The following is a 27,280-nucleotide window of genomic DNA, read 5'->3' on the forward strand; positions in this document are numbered from 1 at the left end:
CCGTTTGAGAGAGAGAGAGAATGAATATCCAGACTCTGATGTTAGAAAATTAAACTGAAATTAGTACAACGACGATAGCATTGGATTTTATGGTAGAAAAACAACAGACAAACAAAGCATCACAGCACGCAATGCACAACACCCACCTGCTTAGTACAGAACTCATCATAATTGATCTCCCGGAAAGTGGGAAAGCTTACATGGAGTGATGAATCCCGGCACAGGTTATCCAATCTTATGGCCATATTTGGGTCAAGCTGGAACAACGTTATTTACAAGTATGTCGACGCGACCCAATAAAGCTTGGTAGATGTCTTCTCACCATGTGGGCTTGTTTCTCGTGGTCTGGGCGTGGACCATTTGTCATTCCTGGTACAGTGAATGCCATGCGGTGCATTGACATTCTGGACAATTCTTCTCTTTCTACTCTGTGTCAGTAATATAGGGAGATCCCTTTTCTGTTTCTCCATGTCATGCTGTACAGCCTGTAGTGAATAGGTTTGAAAACAGGGCATACAAGAGCTTCAGTGGCCGATTTTAACCCCATTGAACCTTTCTGATAGCCTAGAACGTGTGCTTCTTGCCTGGTCAATATGCCCGCAATCAGTAGCCGAACTGACCGCTGTGTTGGTGGAAAAATAGACCAAAATGTAACTTAGGTAAATTTAAAAAAGAATTGGGCAAGTACCCGGATGAAATCAGTGACAATTCTTATTAATATTATTTATTTTTAAAGTTGATAGCAAATTAAACAGGCTTTCTTTTATTAGATTGCCTTTGTTAATAAGGAAAATATTGTCCATGATTTCACTTCTTGGCTGTGTATGGATAAACATAGAGGTCAATAGAGACGCAGGAAGTACGCGCCACTTGTATTCAATCAATACGCACGCGACTTCACTTCGAAAATAGGTCAAAGAAATCTCTTTTCTTGAAAAGAAGTAGCTTTCTTCATACTAGTCCAACGTTATGCAAAATGCACTGGGACTGATGAAACGGTCTCAGGATACCATCTGTTAAATCTTCAAAAACACTCTAAAACGAAAGAACAGACACGCAACGTCCAAGTGGTATTAAAATTTAATGAGGAATGAACAGATCACATGAACTTATTGGGACAGCAACCATATTCATGTGGATCGTGAATTAATAACTCAAACTGAAATGTTCAAGGTAAAATAAGTGTGGTGCTTGAAGAATTAATATTTAAGGATGATTCAATCTCGTACTTTAATGGTATAAGAAATATTTTCTCTTTTTATGTGCCCTTTCTCTGATTAAAATTACATCTTAGTCTGCGATATACTAAAGGTTAAACAAAACTATGAATTCTGAACTTGTCCACCTTGCTCGTGGAGATGTGCAATTACTGTTTTTAGTGAGTTTAATGAACTCTTGCGAAATATTCTCATCAATGGCGCAAGTGTTCTCGGTGATTTGTTTCAGTCTTATTTGGTACAGACCTGGTCGAAGAATTACTGAATGTTTATTAGAATTAAAACATGTTTGTATGCAAAGGGACGAATAAAAGTTTGCTGCTGTCGCAACGAAACCGCCTTCTGCCATCTGTCTATGACCTGCCAAGTTGTTGAAATACATTCACAACACCCAAGAAGGGAAAGAAAGCCATGAAACTCTTAAATCTGCCATGGTATGGGAAAACACTATAAAGATTCTTCCCATCTTGATGGGATATGAACCTGGAGTTTTCTGGGGTTGTGAAGCTTATTGATGAAATTAAATTGACTTAGATTTCTTAGTTGACTAGAAAAGGAATCATAATGAATACGGAGAAAGTTATACTTTAATTAAAAATTTAAAAAATCAAGTTGAAATACATTCAGAACACAATTTCTTTCTGTTACATTGAAACTTTGGAGTAAGATTTTCTCCATAAGGTGACAAACTTTCCACACGTTTATGCAAATATCTGTCACTATTTAAGATACATGTTCCACAAGGACAATACTTCATCAGCACGAGGTTTGGCCATGAGAGATTCATCAAGTCTTTTCACCTGCTCTGAGGTCAAATGATTTTTCCAATCTCCAACTTCGCCTTTTCGGAAAAAAGCAATTTTCTTGTCATCCCAGTTTGCTTTGTCTTTTTTCGGAACTTCATTCGTTTTCTCCAGAGCATCCTTTTCATTACGGGATAGGTACTGAAAAAAGTCAATCGTTTTTTTCATATTTTTGAAAGACGTTATATTTATCACTTTCCTTAGAGACTGAGGATTTTCCTCCAATTCTGATCTATATTTCTCTCCTAGAAAACCTGCAATCTTTAATATTGCTTGCTCAGGATCAGCTTTCATCTCCTCATAAACAAGGAACAGCACGTTATGATCATTTCTGCGGTCTAACCACGAAAGCACATGATCGTACCAGTGTCCCCAAGGAATCTCTCCGGACAGAAAAGATTCGAAGAATTCTTCCAAACTACCATCGCTGAAATTGAATGAATTTGCCTGCTTTGCATGGTTATAGTAAGAAACACAAACATCCCGAGGATTGCGAACCACATAGATGTATTTTGCTGTTGGGTGGTACGGTTGCAGATCGAAGGGCATATGGGTCTTAATAAATCTTGGGGGAGGCATATTTTTCAATTCGTCTGAACCCCTGAGTTCGAGAAAAGGAATGAAGTTCTCTTCAATTTCATTAAGGTTGGGCAAAGGAACGTCTGGTTTTAAAAGAGCCCAAAGGATATACGAAACCCATGTAGTTCCACTTTTTGGGTAAGTAACGATGAAAACATCGTCTGCTGTTGGCCTGTATTCCAATCCTTTCAAACACTCTTCGGTGCTAAATATATAACCGGGAATGATCAATCCACCGGCATCTTTGTATGCTGGTTTCTTCATGGCTGGCATATTATCTACTGAATCCTTCGTTGACTTCCTGGAAACGGTATCGTTGACCTAGAAAAGATTAAAAGATAAGTGTATTCAATAGTCCAAAATTTATAAAATGGTAATAAAGATTTAACTATAAAGTTTCTTAGATCTATGAAATAATTTATAAGCGTTGTTTAAATGAAATATGAAAACATTGAACAGGGAAAAATTGATCTAGAATAAATATATATCCTGTACACAGATGCAGAAGATAGATACATAAGTACACTAAACTCTGTAAAAGCCAGAATTTCAGGCCGAAATTCTTCAAATAATCTGCCCCATTTGAAGGGTAATCTAAAAGGGTGACAATTCTCTCTTTAAAATGGAACCGGATCAGGGTATGTCTGCGAGGGGCAAAAGTTAATGACATTGTAGAGCAGATATCTTTTAAGGGCACAAAAGGTGATATTGTTGTACACGTTGGAGCTAATGACATTAAGAGATCTACAGAATTACTCAACAAGTACAGGTCAATTTTGAAAAAAAGTCGTGAGTTAGGGTTGAATGTGAAAGTGTCTGCAATTCTGCCCAGACATTATAGGAAGTAGTATATGAGAACCTTGTCGATCAATTCGGCCCTGGAAAGATTGTGCAAGGCTCAAGGGGTAGAATTTTTTTAGCCTGATCTGTACTTGTTAACAGGAGACACTGCTTCTACAGAGATGGGATACGCTTAAATAGAAAGGGTGGGTGCAAGCATATTTGCTGATGCCATCGAGGCAGCGTTAGGTGGGTCAGAAAACTGCTACCTTGGGGGGGGGACACACAGACTAAAAGATTAACAGTCGCCGCAGGCAGAAGTAAAAGTGAATCTTGCACTGCTCCTATTAGAATGAGCAGCAGCCTGGAAAGCAAGGCAATAGAGATTTCCAGGACTGCTAGGAGTCATAGTGGAACAAAGAAATACATGGATTGTGTTAGGTTAACTAATAGTAGGAACAGGTGCATGTATACTTGCATGTACACCAATGCCAGGAGTATAGTTAATAAATTTGATGAGCTTGAAGTGCTAGTCAAGACATCAAAGGCAGATATTGGTGGGATATCAGAGACGTGGTGTCACATAGATATAAGCAGTGCAGAATTGGAATTTGGGGAGTACAATGTGTACGGATAGGATAGACAGGACAGGAAAGGAGGAGGGGTTATGCTGTTAGTTAAGAAACACAACATATAAGGAAGTGAATCCAATTGACGTTGGTGGACAATGCAACGTTGAGTCTGTTTGGTGTGAAACAAGCACTGGCAAAGGGAAAATGAGAGTAGGTGTGTGTTTTAGGCTTAAAGAATCTGCTGAGTATAATGAGCAATTGTGCAGAGAAATAGATTGGGCCAGTAAACCAGAATGAGTTGTAATGGGGGATTTTAACTTTCCAGATATTGACTGGAACTTGTGGTTGGTCACTCGCACACTAGCGAGACTTTTGTGGATTTATTGGATGACTGTTTTCTGCAGCACCATGTTCGAGAGACAACCAGAGGGAGTAATACTCTTGATCTGATTATCAGCAATGATCGTTCCTGCATTAAGAATTTGCACATAAAGGAACCACTAGTTGACAGCGATCACAATGTACTGATGTTGAAATTACTAAAGGATGTAACTACCAGCAAGACTAAAGGGAAGGGCTTTTGCATTCGTAAAGGTGACCACAGGGGTTTCGGAGATTTTTTAAATTCTATACAGTGGGACCAACTGATGATGTTACCAACGTTTAACTCTAAATGGAAAACCTTCAAGGACTTAATTTTGTAGGCTACTAGGCTTTTCATTCCAACTAAGAAATACTGTTCAAGTTTAGGCCTAAAGGGATTTCAGATGAACTAATGATACTCGTGGCAGAGAAGAAAAATGTATGAGATGCATACAAAGTATTAGGTGGCAGAGAAGCCTATGACAGATATAAACTAGTCTGTAATCAAGTCACAAAGGCGGTTAGGCAGGCGAAGGCAGATTACGAGAAATCCTTGGAAAAGGATGCAAAGAAAAACCCCAAAGAATTCTTTACTTATTTAAACGCTAGAAGGAAAAGGATGAATCAGATTGGACCATTTAACATACATGAGTTGACTATTGATGATCATGCTCATGTAGCTGATAAACTGAATGAGTATTTCGCATCTATATTCACACATCAGGAGTTATTCAGGGAGGGGAATGCCAGAAGCTTATTGAACTCTAACAGGGAGCTAAGTGATTTTGTAATAACTTAGAACAAAGTGGAGGAGAAATTGTTGAAGTTAAACATAAAAAAGGCACCTGGGATGGATAGGATCTATCCAGTTATCTTAAAGCAGGCAGCAAAGGAAGTAAGCAAATTCTTAGCCATAATTATGAGAGCTCCCTTGGACTCAGGAGAGGTCTCCACGGACTGGAGGCGTGCAAATGTATCACCGATTCACAAAAGGGGGTTCAAAAGGTGACACAGGTAGCTATAGACATGTTAGTTTAACTTGTGTTCCAGGGAAAATAATGGAATCACTGGTTAAAGAAGCATTGCAGGATTATCTAGACAAGCTGCAGTAATAGTTAAGACACAGCATGGGGTTGTTAAAGGGAGGTCTTGTCTGACCAATTTGATCGGATACTATGATGTGGTCACAAAGGAACTGAATACTATAAATAATTTGGTATCATATACTTGGATTTCAGGAAAGCTTTTGATACTGTTGCACATGGAAAACTGCTGTACAAAATGGAGAGGTGTAACATTAAGGGCAAGTTGCTACAATGGATAAAGGGATGGTTGAGTGAGAGACGACAGAGAGTGGTAATCAATAGACATTGCTCTTCGTGGACAAATGTTATTATTGGAGTTCCTCAGGGTTCGGTGTTGGGCCCATTGTTATTTTGTATATTTATCAATGATATTGATGAAGGTATATCAGGTTTAATGTCCAAGTTTTTGCAGATGATACAAAGGTTGGAAGGATTGTTAACGACACTTAAAACAGTGTGCTACGCCAACTAGATCTAGATAAGTTGGGCAAATGGGCTGAAAAGTGGGAACTGAAGTTTAACATTGACAAATGCAAAGTACTGCATATGGGTAGCAACAACCGAAGAGAAATGTAACAACTGTATGGTGCTACACTCAAGGTGGTGGAGAATGAAAAAGACCTGGTGTAATCGTGCAGTCAAATATGAAGCTCGCTGAGCAGTGTAGAGGGGCTGCCAGGTAGGTCATGGAGCCTTGTCAATGATATATAGGAATTTTGCTAGCAGGGACAGGGAGCTGATTATCCTATTATGCAAGGCAGTGGTCAAGCACTGCCTAGAGCACCACTGTGTATAGCTCTGGAGGCCTCATTTTAGGATGGATGTAGAGTTGCTAGAACGAGTATAAAGAAGGGCAACAAGATCGGTGACGGGAACAAAGGGGGTGCTCTTACCAAGAAAGGCTTAAATTTGCAAATTACACCGCCTGGAGAGTAGGCGCCTGCGAGGTGATCTGATTGAGATGTATAAGGCCTTGAATGGGTCGAGCAAGCTGAATGCTGATGGGATTCTTCCTCTTGCTGAGGTTAAGAACCTGAGGGACAGACTTCCATCTTTTGTTGTGGAAGTTGATAGCCTAAATAAATTTAAGGCTGAGCTGAACAGGCATTTCGAATGAATGGAAGGGTTAAATGGGAGGGGTTTTTTTTTGGCTGATACTGCATAAGCTTGCTTTCTTGCATCGCATGCCTCTACTAACAGAGAGGTCTATTATCGTAAAACTAGGAATTGACCCATACTAAAACATTAATTCTTGAGTTTTCAAAAATGAAATCTTCACAGATTTCTGAGATTGCTGTCCTTAAACGTCTTATGGAAAAGGTGTAGGTTTTGAAGTTCGTAAAATAGATAAAAGGACCACCGAATACACGCTATATTGACGTACAGGTATACTATACTAACGCCTCATGGACAGAGTCTCTTTGATGCAAAATCTAAAATAACAAACAACACAAAACATGAAATCATTAAAAGCAGGAAAAGCCTGATTTCATGCGATTAAAACTAAGAATTTAAATCTCACCTGATTTCAACCCAGTGGTTTCTAAGGGAGGAATGGACTGGCGACTTTTGATGGAAGAGGAAAATGAAATGTTTGAAAGAAATATTTATACTAATTCCAGACTATGACGTGTTCTTCATAAACAAATCATGAATGCCTCTTACATTTACAGGCAATTACTGGTAGTGATAATGCATGTTTAAGAAAAACCAGAACAGATATTCCCATCCGGCTCTCCGCGAGAGACGTTTTTTTTTTTCTGCCTCTCTGCGTTGGAAAATTCCATTATCATGTTTCAGATGGGTGAACAACTCCTTACAAAATCTTCCAGAGAGATCTTTCACAAACAGATTCTGCACCGAATGAATTGCAGATCCAGAACCATTAATCAGAGACGCACAACTTTTATTTCATAAGAAGTTATCTTAACAGCTAACACGAACTTCACCAATGATCTGCTCCACTTGGACTATTTGGTAAACAATAAAACATGGAAGAACAAACAGCTAATAATGTTGAAGCAATAGATTCTTAATGATATGACTACAGGCTTTTAGCACTTTAATAAGCATTTATTTTATTCATTAGCATTGTGTTAAGAAATAACACATTAAATATTACTTTTATTACCTTTATTAACATAATCACGTTCCAGAACTTTTCCCTTACTCCTTTTGAATGTCCAAGGAAGAAATGAAAGGGAGATTACGTCTTACAGACATCCTTATAAATATATTTAAATTTAATCCCCCAATTGAATTAATAACATTTTTTATACAAATTTGCTTTCTGTTTTCGAACAGAATATAAATTTATCCGTAATGCATCTATGACCTACCCCACATTTCTGGAAATGTGGCTCAGTGGGACATTTCCAGTCCCACTGAGCCACATTTCCAGTCATCCTCGTTTAGATGATTCTTTGAGATGGCGGGCTGTTGCACGACTTGAAGCCGAGCAGTCTCAGGCGTAGGTCGCATTGGCTTAATGTTTCATGCAGTGTCGTCTCGGCACTATGGAAACAGTTACAGAAAAAAGGAACCATTAGAAGAAGAGCTGGCCAAGGTCGCCCGGGGGCTACTCAACCAGAACAGACCGCTATCTGGCTCCAACAGCAAGAGAGAACCCTACGATGTCCTGTCATCAGCTGTCTCCTGAGGTTGCTGCGGCTAAGGTGAAAACATTTCCAACCGGACTGTGTTAAGAAGGCTTAATTCAAGTGGACTCTATGCAAGAAAGCGAGTGGTTTGAATCCCACACAGAAGCTTAAAAAACCCGGATACCAGATGTCTCCTTTACTGCCAACAAGAAAAGTTCCCCATGGTTCTCTCCAAACCTATACACATCATTTATCATAACTGGACATGGCTCTTTCAACTCCAAACTCTTTCAGTTCAGAATAAGCAATACCGATTCTTGCCTTTGTCTCCAACTGGAAGACTGGAACCACCTGGTCTATCACTACCCTCTTTATGCTGACCTACGGAAATCCCTACAAGACTGTATAAACACCTTGTCACATGGCAACGAAAAACATCTAGTAGAATCTGCCTCACACTTTGGAATCCTACAACAAATTGTTTCTGATTTGCTAGAAGGAGTCCAGCTTCAGCTTCACCTCCTATGGTGCCTCCAGCACCTTCAATAATGTCGTGAGTGGTGTCTTGCAAAGATACCACTCACGACATTATTCAACAATGAGTGGTGTCTTGCAAAGATAAAATATTGTCACCCTGAATAGCTCTTAGAAGATCACATTGATCCATTTTTTTCCTCTCTTTTTTTTTACTTTATCTCCTCAGGAGGGAGTGCAATACCAGTAGGCACCCACCGGAGGTAGTAATACCGGTCGGTGCCTATCTCGCTGCCTGAACTTGGAGCGAGCGAATAATTAAATAAAATGAAAAGTGAATTTCTTGTGGAGAAAATTCCACAAATTATCCTCAGTACACCAAGAAACAGTAATTATTATATAAACAGATATATACAACACTTCTTTTAAATGTGCTCAATCTCAGAATTCCTGAGAATCCGGAAAACAATATATAATTAGTTTACATACAATAGACTATGTTTAACTACAGAAATACTCTTCAGAGAAAGACCACCTCCACATTCAATTAACAGCAATATCTAGTCTTTCAACTTTCAAACCTGCTGACATCTTGTCAACAGCAAATGACCTAAGTCACCATTAAATCACCATTGATTAACATAAATCAACGCAATAACAATTGAACACAATAACAGTTCACGTAAATCTTCCGTTTCCACATTAATCATTTGTCTTTTTGTGAAGTCCAGGCATTAAATCCACTGTGGGTTGAGAGTACAATGGACAGTTCAAAAGTACATGAATCCGATAGAGACTCAATTTTATGTCCTCAGTTGGCGGGCAGTAAACAGACGCAATATAAAAACTTATGAATGGTATGGAGATCATTAAACAGGCCACAGTGTCTGTATACAGACCTGTAATGTTGGTAACCACCAGATCATTATTTAAAACAACTATTGCACTTTTGGAGGTTTTTCAAGGGAATAATTCTTGCCGAGGCTGGAAAACCCATAACTTTATGGGTCCCCACCTCCTACCTGCAAAGAATGGAAGGGTTCCTGTTTGCAAATAATCTCAAAAGTTATTTTCAAATGCCGATATTCTAATCTCATCCATTGCCACTCTTGAGTGCTGACCATTTATCTTGAAGAACTTTTACACCCTCATATATAACATCACCCAAAACTGGATTCTTATCAGCCACTCTGTCACTGAATTTGAACCATTAACCATTATCACTCATGTTTTTTTTTTTTTTTTTTTTTTGTAGTTGTTGGCGCATCGGCTTCTGTGGCCATAATGCACCTCCCAAGGTTTTTGCAGTACTTTGATCCAAGCCCAAGGCGGGATTCGAACCCGCGACCTTTGGGTTGCCAGGCAAGCACTTTACCAACCCGGCTAGCCCGGTCGGCACTCATGTTTTGTTCTGTCTTAGAGCTCAGAAATTGAGCTCTAAGAAGCTCTTGTGGTGGAGTAGCATCCTTCGCAGAAATTGAGCTCTTGTGGTGGGGTAGCATCCTACGCAGGGCTAGAACTGCACTCTGTCCCGGAAATCTCTATAAGACCATGCAGAGTTATTTTTCGGACCGTTGTATCATTGTAAGAACGAGCTTTGAAGAACATAAATATAAAGTTGAGCGTGGATGTCCGCAGAGTTCTATACTGGGGCCCTATGTTTGGAATATGGTTCTAGATGAATTTTTGGAACATAACATGGGGATACCCATGCCATAGCGTATGCAGATGACCTGGTCTTTGTTACACAAGGAAATTCCAGGAAGGAGCTGGAGGACAAATCTAGTGTTGTCCTTGGCGAGTTACTGGAGTGGAGTCATCTCCATAAATTGAGTATCTCGCTTACCAAAACCGTTACCATGCTCCTAAAAGGCAAGTTAAGTTTGACTAGGCCCCCATTAGTAAGAAGTGGGGATGTCTCTCTTAGGTATGTGAAGAATGTGAGATACCTTGGGTTGTATCTGGAGGGGCGATTGTTCTTCACAGAACATGGTAAATATCTGAAGTAGAAGGTAAAACTCCTGTACGCTGAGCTGATTTAAGACTCATCCTTGAGGTGGCTCTCGGATTGAATCTTAATGTTTAATATACTTTGTTTGAAAGTAGAAGTAATTTTAATCTTTTTAATGATTATATTGATAAGGTTTTTATGAGAAAACAAACTCTCTGAAAGTAGAAGTCGTCCTCCCCGAGGAAAGGGTGGCAACTAGAGCCACAGGAGATACTCAACTATTTTCTGTGGTGATAGGCTAACGACCAAGTTTGTAAGTTATAAATTATTAGAGTCTTTTTAATATAAGTTTTTAATCGGAATTTAGTTGACTACATTACCAATTTTGGTATGTTATTCTTTTAAAATTTTCAAGTTAATTTGTGCATATGGGCATATTTGCCCAGGAGGCGCAGGAAGACTGGTACTGTATGATGATGTGTTTAGTCATGGTTTTGTAAGTTCCTGGATATATCTATAATACTAGTGTTTGTGACCACCCTCCTACTTCAAAACATGTGTATCAACTAGATCTTCTTCTGGTGAGTTCATACACACCTTTTTTGTGACTGACAGAGAGGGGGTTGCGCCATGCAATCCGTTTGAAAAAATGATTTTTAGCGTTAATTTTTGCCTTCATTACCATTGAAAAATGGCTTCCAAATAACATTATCCCCTTCTCTGTTGGTAAATATTTCTGAGTTTGGTTCCTGTCTCTCAATTTTCTGAGGTGACAGGGATCTTGACACCATTTTGACACTGCAGGGTGGCTGCTTGGGGCCCTGGGGTTTCCAGTGATATACTTTTATGGGCCCATACCCAGCCAAGTAATAAAGAAAAATGTTTGACATTGTCCAACAATATTTTACATGGAAAATATTTTGTTTGTGAGACTTCCATCTTGCCTTCTTCCCCAAGCTCTCTGCCAATAGGAACCGAGAGCGGTACTTTTTGGAGGGAACATGTCCTTCGGGCGCTGCCATTTTAATTTATCTTGGCTCCCTACAGCGAGGGCAGCCATTTTGTAAAGTTATGATATATATATGTATTGATTATGTGCACAGCCTTATGGGTAAGTCTGTATTATAATATGATGTTTTAGAAATTTTTATGTGGGGTTTTCATTACCTTCTGCAGGGTCTTTTTAAAATGGCGACTTACTATGGCAGCTGCCATTTTGACTAGTGCTTTAAGAGTGATTCTTATGTATCTTTAATGCAAATTATTAGGAGCACATATATTAATTTAAGTTTATTCCTAATGTAAAATGTCAGTATATTGCCAATTGGTTTTTAGTATGTTTATACACTGGCCTTCAAAATAATAGATGCCTTTCCTTGGGCTATTTGGGCTCTAAAATAAAACTGACGATTTCTCAGCTTCTATGGGGTGTATCAGCCTGGTTCATACATTGATGGATTTATTTTAAATCTCTGCATCCATCTGCCTGGTTCTCAGCTCCCCCTGGTGGCTAGTTTTCGAGATTGTTTTTTTTTCTGGGCCCTAGTGTCCCAAAACTTCTGGAAAGGGAGTGTAGCCTCTTTCTTACTGGGATATTTACGTTTCCACAAAGTTTCGGCCTTTTCCATTAATTACTTCAGGAGTCACAGGACCGAATCAAAAAACGGTCTTTTCATCCAGCTAATTTTGAGATTTTTTAGTGAAATCTTAAAAGTCAAATTTCTCAAGTTGTACTTGCCGGATTTGCTTCAAATTTGGTGGATGGTTTATTCAATCAAGAAATTGTCTTTCCTACCTAGTTGCGCCCCCTAGTGGCAATTTTTTTACAACTTATCGCATATTGTATTTTTACCATGGACACCATTTCCTTCAGTAGTTCAAGTGACTCTGCTTGCTCCTCACTAATTAAGCCTCTCAACACAACCCCTGCTATTGCTTCTGGCATTTCCCCAGATCCCTATGTCAAGATGATTGATTTCCGCAAAGCTGGTTCCTCTGCTCCAGGGGCTGTTAATAAGACTTCAAGTGTTGGTGATGAAAAACAAACTGTTTCCTCCAGTACAAAAACTGAAGATACTGTTTCACTTTCATTGAACTCCCTTGAAAATATTATAAATGCTTTCAACTTTGTTAGAAATCAGTTTTTCTCCATTTTCATAAAAGATTCTGTCATTACCACCAGGTTGATGGCTAATTCTTGGACAGCGTGGCACAGCATGGAGAAAATAATTCAGAAACTGGCTTTCCTGACTGAGAAGCAGGATAAAAATAATGACACACTTACTGATCAAATCGTCTTGAAGGATGTTCAAATCCTTGAGCTAAGATGCTCAACTATCCTCTTCCTCAGATACAGCATCTACTCCCACTCCAGCAGCGGCCAATACTGTTCCCTCACAGTCTTCTACAAGCACTAATACTCCTCTTCCATTGATAAATTCCAGCAAACATGTTCTAATTATCAAGCCAGATGTAAATTGTTCTCTTTTAACAAGCGAGGAAATACGTTCATCCTTTACAAAGGATTTAAAAACTGATCTCAAACATACCAGGATAAACTCTGTAAGGACTTTAAGGGATAAAGGTATCGCAGTTGAAGTGGCTTCCCTGCAAGATCTGGATACAATAAAGAACTGCAATAAAAACTAAAAGAGTTATATTATAAAGTTAATCTTCCAAAAAAGCTGAACCCAAATATGATAGTTTATGATGTCCCTAGTGACACTAAAGAAAAAGAATTTTTAGAAGATTTATTCCTAAGAAAATTAAAATCATCGGACCACACATTCGTAGACTTCTGTAATCAAATTAAAGTCCTATTTAAACTTAAAGACAAAAATAGAAATAATTTACATTGGGTGATTGACGTTTCCCCTCATCTAAGGCCCCGTTTTCTGGGTCTCGGAAACCGAGTTTATATTGCCTATTGGCTTGGTGGCCCAAAAGGCCACCAAGCCAATTTTCAAATAATTGTTTTTCCTTGTTAGCCTGTGGGAACTTGGAAACAAGAACTTGGAAATACCAAGTTCGTTGATGGCCTCTTGTAAAGTAAAATAGTTTCTTAAACATTGAATCATTGTATATATTGCTTAATTCATTATTTAAAATTAAAATTTCATAATCACTAATCTAGCTGTCCTGACGGTTTGCAGGACTTCTTTTCGTTGCAACTTTAGGACTTGGTTTAGCCATCAACGAACTTGGTATTTCCATTTTGTTGCAGATATTTAAATTGTACTAAATAATTTGTACATAGTCTCTAAGTATATGATCCTGTGTACATAGTTGTTTTGGTTTGGGTATGTTGGACTGCCTTATGTTTTGCCTTTTTGGCTGTTCTCAATGTATAATATCACTTGGTCATAATATCTTAAATTACTTTATTGTTCCTCTTTTCCTAACCCTTGTAGATTATTGATCAGTTGCATGACTAATCAAAAAGCTTGTTATACTCTATACCTAAATTCTTTTCTAAACTATGGTCCACTAACATGTCAAAATTTCCCCCCCTAAGGTTTTCGCTTCTAGTAGTTCCTGGCTACCTCCTCGCGGCTAGGGATGGGAGCGGGGGGTTGGAGCGTTTCTTCGGGGCGAGATTGTTGGTATCTGGGCAAAGCTTGAAACCATCCTGCGCAATGTTCACCTTGATTTTGAGAGGAATGAGGCCAAACTCGAGGCATACTGGAATGTAGGGGCACACAAATGCTACAGCGCGCCCCAACTTTTGCTGATGCGCTGAGGAACACAAAGCCAAATACGAGAACGGACCCATCACCAAAAAGAAAGACATTACTACCAACACCACACCTGGTAGTTCTCAAGCCGGCGACAGCCAATGCACCAAAAACAAGAGAGGAGATTAAGAAGACTGTAATCGCCTCCCTTACTGATGACCTGAGAAATACTAAAATAAAATCCATCCGAAAGACCCGAAATACGGGCATCATCATAGAAACTGATGATGAGAAACTGAATCCAATTAAGGATGACATTCAAGGGCAAAAATTAGTTATATGTTAAAGGAAAGTTAAAATACTGCAAGTTTAATTTTGAATAAGGACTTATACTGTCAAAATACGAAACAAAAACAATTCTGCAGATGAAGAACGATATGTCCATATTAAAAAAGGGAAAAACACAGAGCTAAAAATATGCGTCCAGTCAGTTTCCTGGCGCAGGCCTACCCTCAGGTGAGGGACAATGACGGGAGAGAGAGAATGTTTATTGGAAGTTGACAGAGAACATAAAAATTAATAAAGCGAAGCGACATAGTTACGTCATTAACTCCAGCAGTGTCTGTCGTCAGCAACTTGGAGTTTATGATACTTCAAGGCTTTCAATGGCGTAACTGTGTTGATGAGAAATCACAATAAGACAAGGTCCTACGTATCTAGGCTACTGTAACATCTGTTCAAGGTGTTCAATTTCACTTCCTCTAACCGAAAGAAAGTATCTGAAAGTATATAAATCCACCATCCTTTGTATAGTAAAAGCCCACATCTTAAATGACTTCATTATTGCTCACCCTCCATTTAATTTAATCAGACTTTAATAATTCAGAAATTAAGGTCGGACGTGAATTTTGCTTCCATTGAACCAAAAGTGCCTGAATAATTAAAATTAGTTAATCATAAATTGAAGAAAAATTTAATGGGTGTAAAAATGGGTCGCTTTAGACTGGCGATCGTGCGTTTACACTGCTAGAGGTGGGTAAATAAAATAAACACCATTAACTATGAATGACAGCCATATCTAATAAAAGAACAAGTAGTCTTTTTCACAACGTGGCTGAGTTAGTTGGTCTCAGACGAGGGTAGCATGGTTTTTTGGCATGATTTATAGACAATATACTCAGAGTAACATGGCCTTAGTTGCGGATCCATTTCTTCTCGTCGTGATGTCGAACAAACATGTTGCAACAAAAATAGCGACGCCATCTTGGGCATCATATTTGTTTTTAGCTCGTCGTGAGAGGAAATACTTGCTTAATTTTACCCTTATGACTTATATAAGAACTGAATTTATATTATGCCAATTATACTTGTCACTTAGCAACCAGGAAACAATAATATGGCTCTTTTTTATATTTTTAATATGTTCAACCTTGGTACTGTGCACCAAGTGGTCGGAACTCGCACTACATTTCTGTAAATATTGTTCCAGGTAGCTGAAAGGAATTCTAATTATACTGGTATAAAGAGGAAGGTTCCCTCAATTAAACAAGACCAACTTGATAGCAATACCCGGATCATGCTTTTGGTGTTCCCCCCCCAGCTTCCTACACAGACTTTCTATGGGGTTGAGCCAACTTTGCTCCTGCACATCTGTTTAGAAAATAAATACCACCATCTTATTCCCGGACCTCGAAAACCTTGGAGTTTCCCTGTCTCTTTAGGGGCATTTTGAACTTGGGAAAAAAGTGTAAGTGTAAAGTGTATTCGTGTATAGCGGCACCGGGGGTTTCCCCCAACTCCGTGTTGCTTTCATTGTAGTTGTAACAGTTCACTGTAAAGGCCAGAGATTTAAAAGTGTATGGATTTTGTAGGTGTAGTGTTCTGTATCGTTGTTCTTCTGGCCATTTAGCCGCTAGACCCCTACTGGGGCCCAACGTTGTCCACACTTACCTCGTGGAGGCAGACCAGGTACCCAGTAGTTGATATTTTACTCTGGCAGGCCCTGCCACCTAGTTTCCTGAGATTTCAGTGGCTAGGGCCTAAAAAAAAAAAAAAAAAAAAAAATGAATAATAAATAAAAAAAATAATAAAATAAAATAATCGCTGAAAAAGGTTTAAGCCGAAAGAGTTTTGCGTGCGCGGTTTGAATTTGGACATATTTTAATTTTTAACATTGTGTGGGACATGCGCTGGTGTATAGACAGAGTAGGGGAGGGAGGCTAAAGACTGGGGGGAAAAGCCAGAAGTATGGGGACAATAGAGTAGGTGTCCCCAAAAGCAGTGGGGCAGGCCCATGCCCCACCAGGAGTAGAAAAGCGGGGAGTGGCAGGGGAGGGAACAGGAAACCGTCTCCCCCTGCCTGGGGATTGGGAATTAAAGGTGAATAGGACTAGGGAGTCCTATTCAGACCGCCATATGGCGTACTGGAAGTAGTTCCTGCATTTATGTCCAGTCCGGGTTTTTTGTCACTTGGGTTGTTTGCATGTACTCATCTTCGTCGCTATTTCCAATGGCTGTGTCTGACCAGGTTCCTTGTCACTTTGCTATTTGCTTGATCTTTGTAGGGTCCTGTTGGGCCCTTTGATCCGTTTGTGGTCTCACTTTGGTCGGGGTTGTCTTCTTCCCTGCTCATTTTGATTTCCTCTTGCTCTTTGCAGTCTTGTGTGGTGGTCGATTTTCTTCAAGTATGTTTCATTCATTGTGGATGGCAAGTTCCGTTCTTCTTCGGTCGAAGACTTCTCGTGCAAATTGGCTGAAAGCCGCGTAGTCGTCTTCTGTGTCCAAGAGATGGTGTTCTTTGTTTTTTGGTATGCACTGTATTTTAGTTATTAGCACGCTTCTATGTTCCTCATAGCACTCACAGTCGTGCATTATATGATGCCATGTTTCAGGCTCACCACAGGTGCAAGTTAGCTCCTCCGTTATACCCAGCATGTTCAGTTTTGCCTTGAATGGGCCATGGCCCGTTAGTAAGTAGGTTGCATTTAACCCCGGGTTAAACCACGGGGGGGGACTTTGGGGTACGTCTTGGCAACCAGTGGTACGAATCTCTTCGTCACTTCGCCTTTGTTTGATGCTGTCCATCTGTCCTGCCACAGCTGTAGCAGGTGAGCCACGATTCTATGCTTTTCTGCTTTGCGGTTGTTGTTTGGTTCTAGGGTGAGTCCATAGATTGTAGTGGGTGTTCCCTTATACAGGTGGTACATCAGCCCGCAGCGAGTCACCTCCAGGTCCAGTGGGAGGACTCCTGTAAGACTTGGAGGGCGTGCATGCTCACTGTTCTGCATGCACGAGAGATGATGAGCATAATGCTACGCTGGATTGTGTCCAGGTGTCTTTTATTTATTACTGTTCCTGCTTTTTTGTACCATATTGGGGATCCATAGGTAATGGCTGGGAGGAAAATTGCTTTGTAGTACAGGGACAGGGTTTTTCTGTTTAATCCCCAGTCCCTGCGTGAGACTCTTGATATTAATGCTGCGTAATTCCTTAGTTTTTCTTTCAGGTGGATGATGTGAGGGGTTTGAACTTGGGAATCCCCCTCCCACCTGACCTGTGGGAGTCAGCCCAAATATTCGCCGAAATATGCGGTTTTCAACGTGTGAGGCATTTTTGCGTTCGCCAATTGTGAGATCCTTTTTTTTTTTGAGATACTTAAATTTTCAGAATTACAACTACTATTCGGTTCTCTCTCTGTTTTGCCTCTCACTTTACGCAACCTGATCCTATACTAGCAGTATTTTTCAGAAGGTTCCACGATCTTTTGAATATCTGACCTTTATATTTTTATTTAATTCCAATTGAACGTTGCTTTAGCAACATCCTTCCTACAAGTGGGCATGTGTGTGTGCTGAATGACCAACTCAGTTTAATCATTTTGTGTATTTAACTATTTAAGTATACATAATTATCTTCTTATCTTTAGCACTTCCATTCTTACTACAAATCCTTCCATTCACTTTCTCATTTTAATAATAACCTCTTTCCCACTATTACTCCACTCATTACCTTATTCCAAATTAATGCTTAAACCAACCATATTTGCCTTCGAGTATATTTACTCCCTTTTGGTTCACCTATCTAATCTTATCTTTCTCATTGAATTCCCCTAATATCGCACTACAGTCCTTTCTCTAACGGTTAACCTACCGTATGCTTAATATAACTTTCACTTAGATACTATGGTCAGGTGTCTTCGTTACGGCTATTCCTTACTGCATTCCCAGAACTCCTTCTTTCAGCTCTCCAAGTCTACTTCTTTGGGCTCACTAAGGCTCCTACTTGCAGTTCTACGAGGCTGATTCTTTCGGCTCATCAAGGCTCCTACTTTCAGCCCAGAAAATGCCGACATTACCATAATAAAAGACCGAGAGGACCAGAGGCCAACTCCGGTCCACAAAAAAAAATATAAGAGGATGGTCGTCCTCAAATCTGAACGAGAAGCCAGACTGAGCCTAACGACTCACAGGAAGGCCCTGGTAAGCAAACAGATGCTGATTTTTCACCCAGAAAGGCAAGGGTTCCCCCCCCACCCTGGATCCTTCACTTCTAGAAGGGGATATTGTAAATCAGGTATTGGTACTGCGCACCAAACTAAAAGACTTCATGAAGGATAATAACAATAAAATCACCACATCAGTAAGAGGGGACATTGTGTCCATATGGTCTAAACGCGAAGCCATATTAATGGCCGAGCACCATGCAAAGGAAAAAGCAACGGCTAAATTAGAAGCCTGCTTGGAAGAGAGAGAGAGAGAGAGAGAGAGAGAGAAACAAACAAATGTCACAGAGCTCTCTTTTACTCTGCCACACTGAGGACACCTGCAAATACACCTGCTGCACAAATTCCAGCACAAGCAAATAAGAAAACACTCTTCAAACCGCCAAACCTGGTCATTCTTAGACTCAAGGAAGGGGAAGCAGCGACTAGCGAGGAAATCAAGAATAAGGTCATGGACACTATGAAAGATGACTTTATAACGACAAGAATTAAATCCATACGGAAAATGTGAAGCGCAGGAATCGCCATTGAAACAAAAACATAAGAAGAAATACAAGGAATAATGAAAAACCAGAAATTCAAGACCTTAGGCTTAACTGCTGAGCCACCCAGGAGAAGAGGGCCAACGGATGTTACCTTCGATCTGAACAAGGATACAAATCCGCAGGAGTTGACAGAGGAGATCTACTAAAAGAATCTCAGAGAAACCCTACCAAAGCAAGAACAGCGAAACCTCATTAAGCCTAGATAGGCAACGAAGTCTAGGAAAGCAAGCGCCTCCAAGTGGGTGTTGGAATTCGTCCCGGCTGCCTAGAAAGTGCTGAAGACTCAATTGAGAATCTACTTTGAGTGGACCTGCCATGGATTCAGGGAATACGTGGTCGTGCCAAAGTGTTTTAGGTGTTGTAGGTTTGGCCACACCACCCATACCTGCGCACAACAGCCAGCAACCTGCGGCCACTGTTCTGAGAGAGGGCACAAGTACAAAGACTGCCCAAATAAAAATAAACCGTCTGTGCAAACTGTAAGTCAGCAAGAATGGAAAGCGCTCATTCAATCAGAGACTCAAAATCCCCCTCACACCTAAGGGCAAAAGGAACATACCATGAAGAACAGATTATGGCAACACGAACTAAAAAAGTACAACACCACTGAGATTAAAATCTTTCAACATAATGCTCAGCGGGCCAGAGCGGTAGCAGACCAACTCCTAGTAAAGGCCAATGAGGAGGGAGCTGACATCCACCTCCTACAAGAACCATATGCACATGCGAAAACTGTCAGGGGACACCCGCTGGTCTACAAGCTCATACAAGCGGATGAAGATACCCCTCCGGCAGCGATAATCCTCCGAAATCCGTATCTAACGGCTACTAAAGTGACTCAACTATGTACTCCCTGAGCCGCTTTCGCCCACGTAATATCTCCTATTGGCACCTTCTTTGTGGTTTCCCTGTACTGCAGACTAGACCAGGCCAGGAAATAAGATATACAATTAACTACCTTCAGCACGTGCGGGATGCACTCCCAAACCAAAAAAATCCTAGTTGAAGCGGACATCAACTGTCGTTCACCCATATGGCATAGCCTGGAAGTCTTAACCGGATCGAGATTCACCGTGTTAAACAAACCGCACTACCTCCCGACGTTCTACAACACGCTCTGGGAGGAAACTATCGACATTTCCCTTGCCACAACCAACATGGCTGTGCACTGCCCTGACTGGAAGGTAGAAAAGGCTTGGACGATCTCTGACCACCGGATAATCACCTACAGGATTACAAGAACGCTAACAACAGTACCGATCATCAGACAACAGCAACATAGATTAGCGATTGCTAAAGCGAACTGGGGCTTCTTTGCACAACAATTGGAAGCAACTACATCTGGTGGCCCACAGGAACAGGAGACTGAATCAGACCCAGATCACCACCAAAGGACACTTACAGAACTCATTACCAGTGTAGCTCAGACGGCAATTGGGAAGAAAAATCCCACCCCCGGCGCGGTGTCCTGGTGGAATCAGGAGATCCAGACACTCCTAAAGGAAGTTACAAAACGAAGAAAGGAATTCCAGCAGGCACGCAGGACCTGGCCGGAGAATGAGGTTGAAGCTCCTGGGAGCTCCTGGTCACAACAACGGGAAATGAAAACCCCTGGGGAGCGGAATACAAGGTAGCCACCAACAAACTCCCTAGGGGGAAGTTCTCACAACTACCAGAACCCCACAAGGACTACTGACAACTACTTGGAAGCAGTCCATTAACAATATTTTGGACAACATCTTCAAGGAGGTGGTTACCCGAAACGTAGAAAAGCAGCAAACCCTATGCAAGCAAAATGAAAATTACGAGACGGAAGCTGTGGAGCAACCATTTACATTAGAGGAACTACAAGAAGCTGTAGCATAAATCTGTTCCAAAAAATGCCCGGGCAAAGATCTACTAGAACGAAATGTACATTTCGTTCCCTTCTTTTATTTTCAATTTTCTTGAAGGGAATTCGACCAAGTCTAAGGTTGTGATCCGAATCAAGATCAGTACCTACAGAACAGATGGGGGCCTTTTCCAGTCGACCTACCAAAAATGAACATGAAACCAAACTATAAAATTTTTCGCTTGCCATTGGGAAAAAACTAAAATTAATAAATAGTCTTTATTAAGCTTAATGAATTTAGGCAAAGGTATGACATGACTTGGGAAAGATGGATGAATCACGTTCTTACACGCACTGCAGATATAAGTAAACAGAAGTGATAAACCAGAGCACGTCCTATATTAATACCTATCAGGAATTATTTCTTTTTAGAAGAGATAATGAACCAACTTGGTTTAATCCAATTGAAGAAATTTTTCTCTGCCAGAAAAACTTCGCATTTCTAACAAATGTTTGTATCGCCTGCAATAACATCGGTAAGAAAGTTCTAGCTGTTTTGGTTGGTCTATATTTGCTCAGTCGAAGATGTTTGTTGTTTACGTTTCTTGTGCAACGCTTTCTGAGGAACAGTTATTTAAAATTCAGATGGAGGAGGGAAGCAGGAGGGTTGTATCGACTCACAAGGTCGATATCAGTGGGATGAAACGGGAGCTTTTTTTAATGGAGGTTGTCATCTGGTAAAGCTCAAGAGTTGAAGCGTCGACCACAGTTGGGGTCTCATGACGTAACCTAAGAGAAAGAAGATTGAAGTGAACTACATTTTATGATGTAAGGCTCAACATCATCTCTTACTACAAAAATTACAAATATCTGATTCTTAGTTTGCTTTTTGTTTTGTTCTGGGTTTTTTAAAAATCTGCTCTGTTCAGGGTTCATACTTTGAAGTCAGAGGCGATACAAATTGATCTTTATCGATTTTCCCCATTGGCGCGTCAGAGTGCATCGTTTATGGTAGCCATGGAAACCATCATGGTTGCATATTTTATAATACATCAATGGTTACAGTTTTTCATATTATTGTATGATCATAAAGACTCAGATTGCTGTGGTAGGGTTAACATTTTTATGCTTTATTGGACTGTTAAGTATTTCTGTTCATTTTAGAATATTGACAAATAGTGCATTTCATCAAGTTGAATTTGTTTATCGATTTATAATTATAAAACTTAAAGCATTATAAATTCCAGTCTAAGAGGACCGAAAACTTTTGCAAGGCAGTGCGCCCTCATGAGTAGCGCAGTTGGTATAATCACCGTGATCTCCACACCGGGTGGAAAAGACCTGAGTTCGAGTTCCATCGATGACAGACAGGAGGAATTTTTATGGGTGTTTTTCCCAACGTGAATGAGTTAGTCGATCAAAAACAAGTTGGTTGGACACTGAAGGACTAGAAACGAGTGTGCTGGTTGGACACTGGAGGACTGGAAACGAGTGTACTGGTTGGATGAGTCTAAATACCTGGTGAAACACACCGACGGACGCCTTCGTGTGAGTCAATGCCTAGACGAATAGTGACTGTTATCCGCACGAACGGTGGCCCAACAAGATATTAGGTAGGCAGTCATCAATCAGTGATCACTGGGTGTACTTAGGACCGTGTGTAAGTGAAAAGCTGAGAAGACAGAAGATATTCGTTCATATTGGAGTTAAATTTCTGTGGGTTGTCATTTTCGGAAAATACGAATCTGAAGGAAAGTTTTTCCAGAAAACAGAAGTAGAAGGGATAAATGAGGAGGAGAAACAATTGGGGGAATTACAATACCAATTTAGTAGATCAACGCCCGTGGAAGTATCTGTAGAAAAGGCACGCTGCAGAAACTGAACATCTAATAGAGAGAAAATGGATAGAGCTGCGTCATTAATTAATCTCATTTCTCTCTTTGAATAGAGTCTAGCAGCTATGGAGGGGTTTCGAAAACATTACCCTTATGTGGGAGCAAACCCTAATACAGACATGATCTTGTCGGAAACTATGAATGTTATCGAAGATGAGGATGGGAGATGTAGACTATTTTTTCCAAAAAAATGAAAGAGGACTCAGTTTTAGGAGGATTAAAGTTAACTAATTACTCTTCGGTCCACTGGAGAATCACATGGAAATCGACATTTAGGAATTCGTAGTGGATAATCGCGAAGTACTTGGCATGGTTCGAGAATGGTGGATGGAGTGTCTTATCATCAGCAAAATTATGAATACGATTTCCAATTAGTGGAAGGTCAATAATCTATACAGTGTTTTTTCAAGTTTGTGGGAAATAGGAGTAAAGAAGTCCTTCTAGACGTCATTAAGATTTATATATATATATTTTTTTTTTAATAGGTTTTTGTACAGTACATGCTCTGTACTACCCCGCAACACGTCTATCATTCTATACATACACATATTACACACACAGAACAGAGCACAGCAGCATCTAATGCTTCTAACTTGGATAAATATGGGATCTATAACTTTAAATACAACACATGTAATAATAAACTATGTTTAACCTGTCAAACAACGTAACATGCAACAATATATTGATACAGACCATGGGCACATCATCACAGGAAATTTAAACATCGTTGCAGACCCAACACTTAGATATATACTAGCACAAGGATTCAAATTCAGACCTTGCACCAAAATAAATCTAACTACGTTCAATAAACAGCTATATCAGCAAACTAACGGAACACCCATGGGAAATCCTGCTTCATGCATTATAGCTAACCTTTATCTATACTGGTCTGAAAACTCATTTCCACAGAACCTTAACTTCTACAGATATATAGATGACCTCATAGTTAACTGCCCTAATTTCATCACGGATTATGGACACTTATACCCCAATGAACTCGTACTAGAAAAAACAAACAACAACAACCATACTACAGCCCATTTCCTAGATCTAGATATTACATTAATAAACAACAAAGCTGCCATCAACCTATACAACAAACGTGACGCCTTCAACTTTAATATAGTCAACCTCACACAGTGGAACTCCAATATTTCTAGAGGAGTACATGCCAACGTTATACTAACGCAAAACATCAGAATAGCTACCATTTGCAGCAACAAGGAAACAACTATCGATAACATCCAGATACTATACAATAAACTAATTAACAACCATTTTCCTAAATCGTATCTTTGCTACCACTTCAGTAAAGCCCTTAACATCTTAAAGCATAAAAAACTATGGGACGTTAAATTAAACAGCGTAATCTTTAATTAATAACTAAACCCATACACACCAAGTATGTATATAGTGTATATATTGCTGTTTCCCATATGTAGTACTTAACACAGTTAGTAGAATAACCGTCCTCCCCACAACGGGTGGAAAAGACCTGAGTTCGAGTCCTGTCGATGACGGGAGGGATCTTTATGGGCCTTTTTCCACAATGTGGCTGAAGTTGATCCTCAGAACACACGGAATTTATAGACAGTATATACGGAACAATATGCCTTAGTCGCTAATACTCCTAAAACCCAACTACAACTAGTTTTCCAGACCTGTACATCGTATTCCTACCAGCTGTACTCGGTTACAAAATGGTATTCACTCTAACGCAAAATCATGTTCATAATCAGCCAATCACTGCGAAGAAATCTGATAGACCTGCCTATCACTCATTGTCTCAAAGCTCCATGGTTGAAGGCCTTGTAATGCAGACTAACCAAATTTCTTTAAGTTAACCAACAAAATCCATGATTCTTTTTAGCAAGTACATGTGTTCCATCTTCGCTTAGATTGTACAGTTAATCAGTATTCTGGTTATTGGATTATTTTTAATGGCCTCACTTTCTTAAGCGTGGCTTTAACAATATTCTTCATTTTTATAACCATGTTTAGAACTTTGGGACTTCAGATGAATGTGTTTGTCAATTCATTTAAAGTTAAAGGCTAGTGATTTTGGTCAGCAGTTCGGAAGAAAAAAGGAACTTTTTGTTGCAGTTAAAGAGTTAAGTTTTATAGTTGTCTTCCATCCCCCCCTTGAATAGTGAAACCCCCTATTTGGAGATTTCGTGGTACACTAGTTAACAACACGGTTCACTCCTTGACTCGTCAGTATTATTTCTGAAGATAGCCCTAGATGTTATGTGTAATGTTACATCATTTCTTATCAACTACAAGCATCCGGGTTTCTTTCATTCAATTATCAGTTTATGTAATGTCTAGGCGGATATGGATTCAGGATACACAGTTGGTGAACGCATCGGAAGAAAAATAATAAGTATCAAAAGCTGAATCACCGTGAATTTTAAATTTTATAATGATATCATATTTCCTACCTTATTAAATTATTTTTGATAAGAACGATCTAGTGTGAAGTGCTCACTTTTATTAAAAAAAATAATACAGAAATAAATAACTTGTACAACTATTTCATAAACTTTATATTTCTGTGATTTTAACAGTCTATTAGACTAAACAATAAAACTGGCAGAGACGTTTTATGAGTTGTTGTTTTTATAAAAAAAACCAACAGCGTATTATATCATTAACGATGTTGTTACTAGATGGCAGCATATGTCTACTTTGAACAACAGTTGTAACTCATAAAGCAAAGAAAATATATGAAAATACTTTGTGTCAAAACTTCTGGTGCATTGCTGTACGAAGTATGGCATCTGTGAAAATGATTCGGGGCTGTATAAATTTAGAGGCTGTCTAGACCAATCAATAACCCCTGTGGCAGCTCCAGCAAAATGATCGCATTTCATAAAACCAGAAGAATATACGTGAAGTTCTGTTGCTTTGTTTTTGAACCAAAGCAAATGCAGTGAAAACAATACGACCACCCTCGTGTTTTAGTAATCGGATGTTCCTTCCTCCCTGGTGGCACACTTGTCGCGGCGAGAACCGGTAATTGTGAATCGGCAAGTTCGTGGTATGCTGTCCATACATTACGGAAACTGAAATGGGCTGTTCGCTGAGTGCTGTAGTTAAGGTTCCAAGAGTGGAGGGACAGTGGAGAAAGAAGCAGTCATCGGGCCAATGGCGGAAGCCCATGTCTAGTCGATGGCCGTGGTGAACTTAGTCTGTCTTTCCACGCAGGAGCCGATAGACAGCGATTGCTTCTCTGTCCACTATTTATCCTCCTTGGTTGCGTCTTTGACGTTTTGTTGAAGTCTTCATAATAGTTCTGGAAAATTCGTTCTGGAATACATGTCTTCTCAGTCGTGACAGTTTAAATGATTAAAATTGACAAATATGACAACACAGAACATGAATCAAAACACTGGCTTGTTGGCCCTCATGGGTTGCACAGGTGGTATGATCACCGTTATCCCCAAATCGGGGGAAAGGGGTAGAACCTGATTTCGATTGCTGTCAATGACCCGAGGAATTTTTATGGGCTATTTTCACAAAGTAGCTGAGTTAGTTAATCTCAGGCGAGACGAGGTTTTTTTCCACCAGGAAACTGGGAAAAGCTAAGTAGACACAAAATTTACAGACAGACATTATTATATATACAGCGCAATATGGTCTAATTTGCTGATGCGCCTAAAACAGCAATAACGGCTACCCAAGAGCGAACGTATAAGTTCATAAGAATTATGTCTATAAATTATGTTTTCACTGGTCGATTTTCCTGTTTTGCTGGACGAAAAACTCAAGATACCTGGGCGAAAAGCATCAATGCTTGAACCCCTTGTGGACAGCATAGTTGATACAATCATTGCCCACCTCACACTGGATGGAAAAGACCTGAGTTTGAATTTCCTCAAGGAAGTGAGGATTTTTTTGTATCTTTTTGTGGCTGAGTTAGTCTGATGAGGAACAAACATATTACGTATGGCACAATACGGTCTAAGGTGTTGATGCTCCGAAAATCATACAACAACCATGCCTGAGACTGACTAACTCAGCCACGGAATGAAAACAACCCAATAAAAGTTCCTCGCGTCATTGATGGGATTCGAACTTTGGCCTTTTCTACCCAGTGCCAGGAGGACGGTGGTTGTAGCCACTGTGTTATCAGTGTAGACTCTCCAACGACCAAAATTGACTAGTAAAATGTAAAAGGGAAATGACTATAACATACAAGAGATACATATTCAGGAATTTATTTTCGCTTTAATAGCGTATGCAGTCCGAAAAATTAATCCATTAAAAGTTCCGTTAAAATCACCCTACCTTGGAATAATTGCAGACTTGTTGACCGATTACTCCTATAGATATAAACGGAGTTGCGAGGTTCAGGGCGATCACACACGCCAAACCGGCCCTGTGTACAAGAACTCAAAATAA

At 39.8% G+C, this 27,280-nt stretch overlaps 1 protein-coding gene across 2 annotated transcripts; it reads right to left on the bottom strand.

Annotated features, from left to right (window-relative positions):
• Nucleotides 1–1,786: 1,786 nt before the first annotated feature.
• Nucleotides 1,787–27,280, bottom strand: LOC150087449 (sulfotransferase 1B1-like). 2 transcript variants are annotated; one of them, XM_090372077.1, is made up of 2 exons: nucleotides 27,167–27,280; nucleotides 1,787–2,920 (listed from the first exon to the last, which is right to left on the bottom strand). In XM_090372077.1, exon 2 carries the CDS (start codon nucleotides 2,870–2,872, stop codon nucleotides 1,937–1,939), a length of 936 nt encoding a protein of 311 aa, XP_090228203.1. In that variant the 5' UTR covers nucleotides 2,873–2,920; nucleotides 27,167–27,280; the 3' UTR covers nucleotides 1,787–1,936. The 2 variants fall into 2 exon arrangements, with proteins under 2 accessions (XP_090228203.1, XP_090228202.1); XM_090372076.1 differs by lacking the exon at nucleotides 27,167–27,280 and adding an exon at nucleotides 6,922–6,972.

The sequence above is a fragment of the Mastigoproctus giganteus genome, chromosome 4, assembly GCF_048544385.1.
Source record: "Mastigoproctus giganteus isolate SK-2022 chromosome 4, ASM4854438v1, whole genome shotgun sequence".
Lineage (NCBI taxonomy): Eukaryota > Metazoa > Arthropoda > Arachnida > Uropygi > Thelyphonidae > Mastigoproctus > Mastigoproctus giganteus.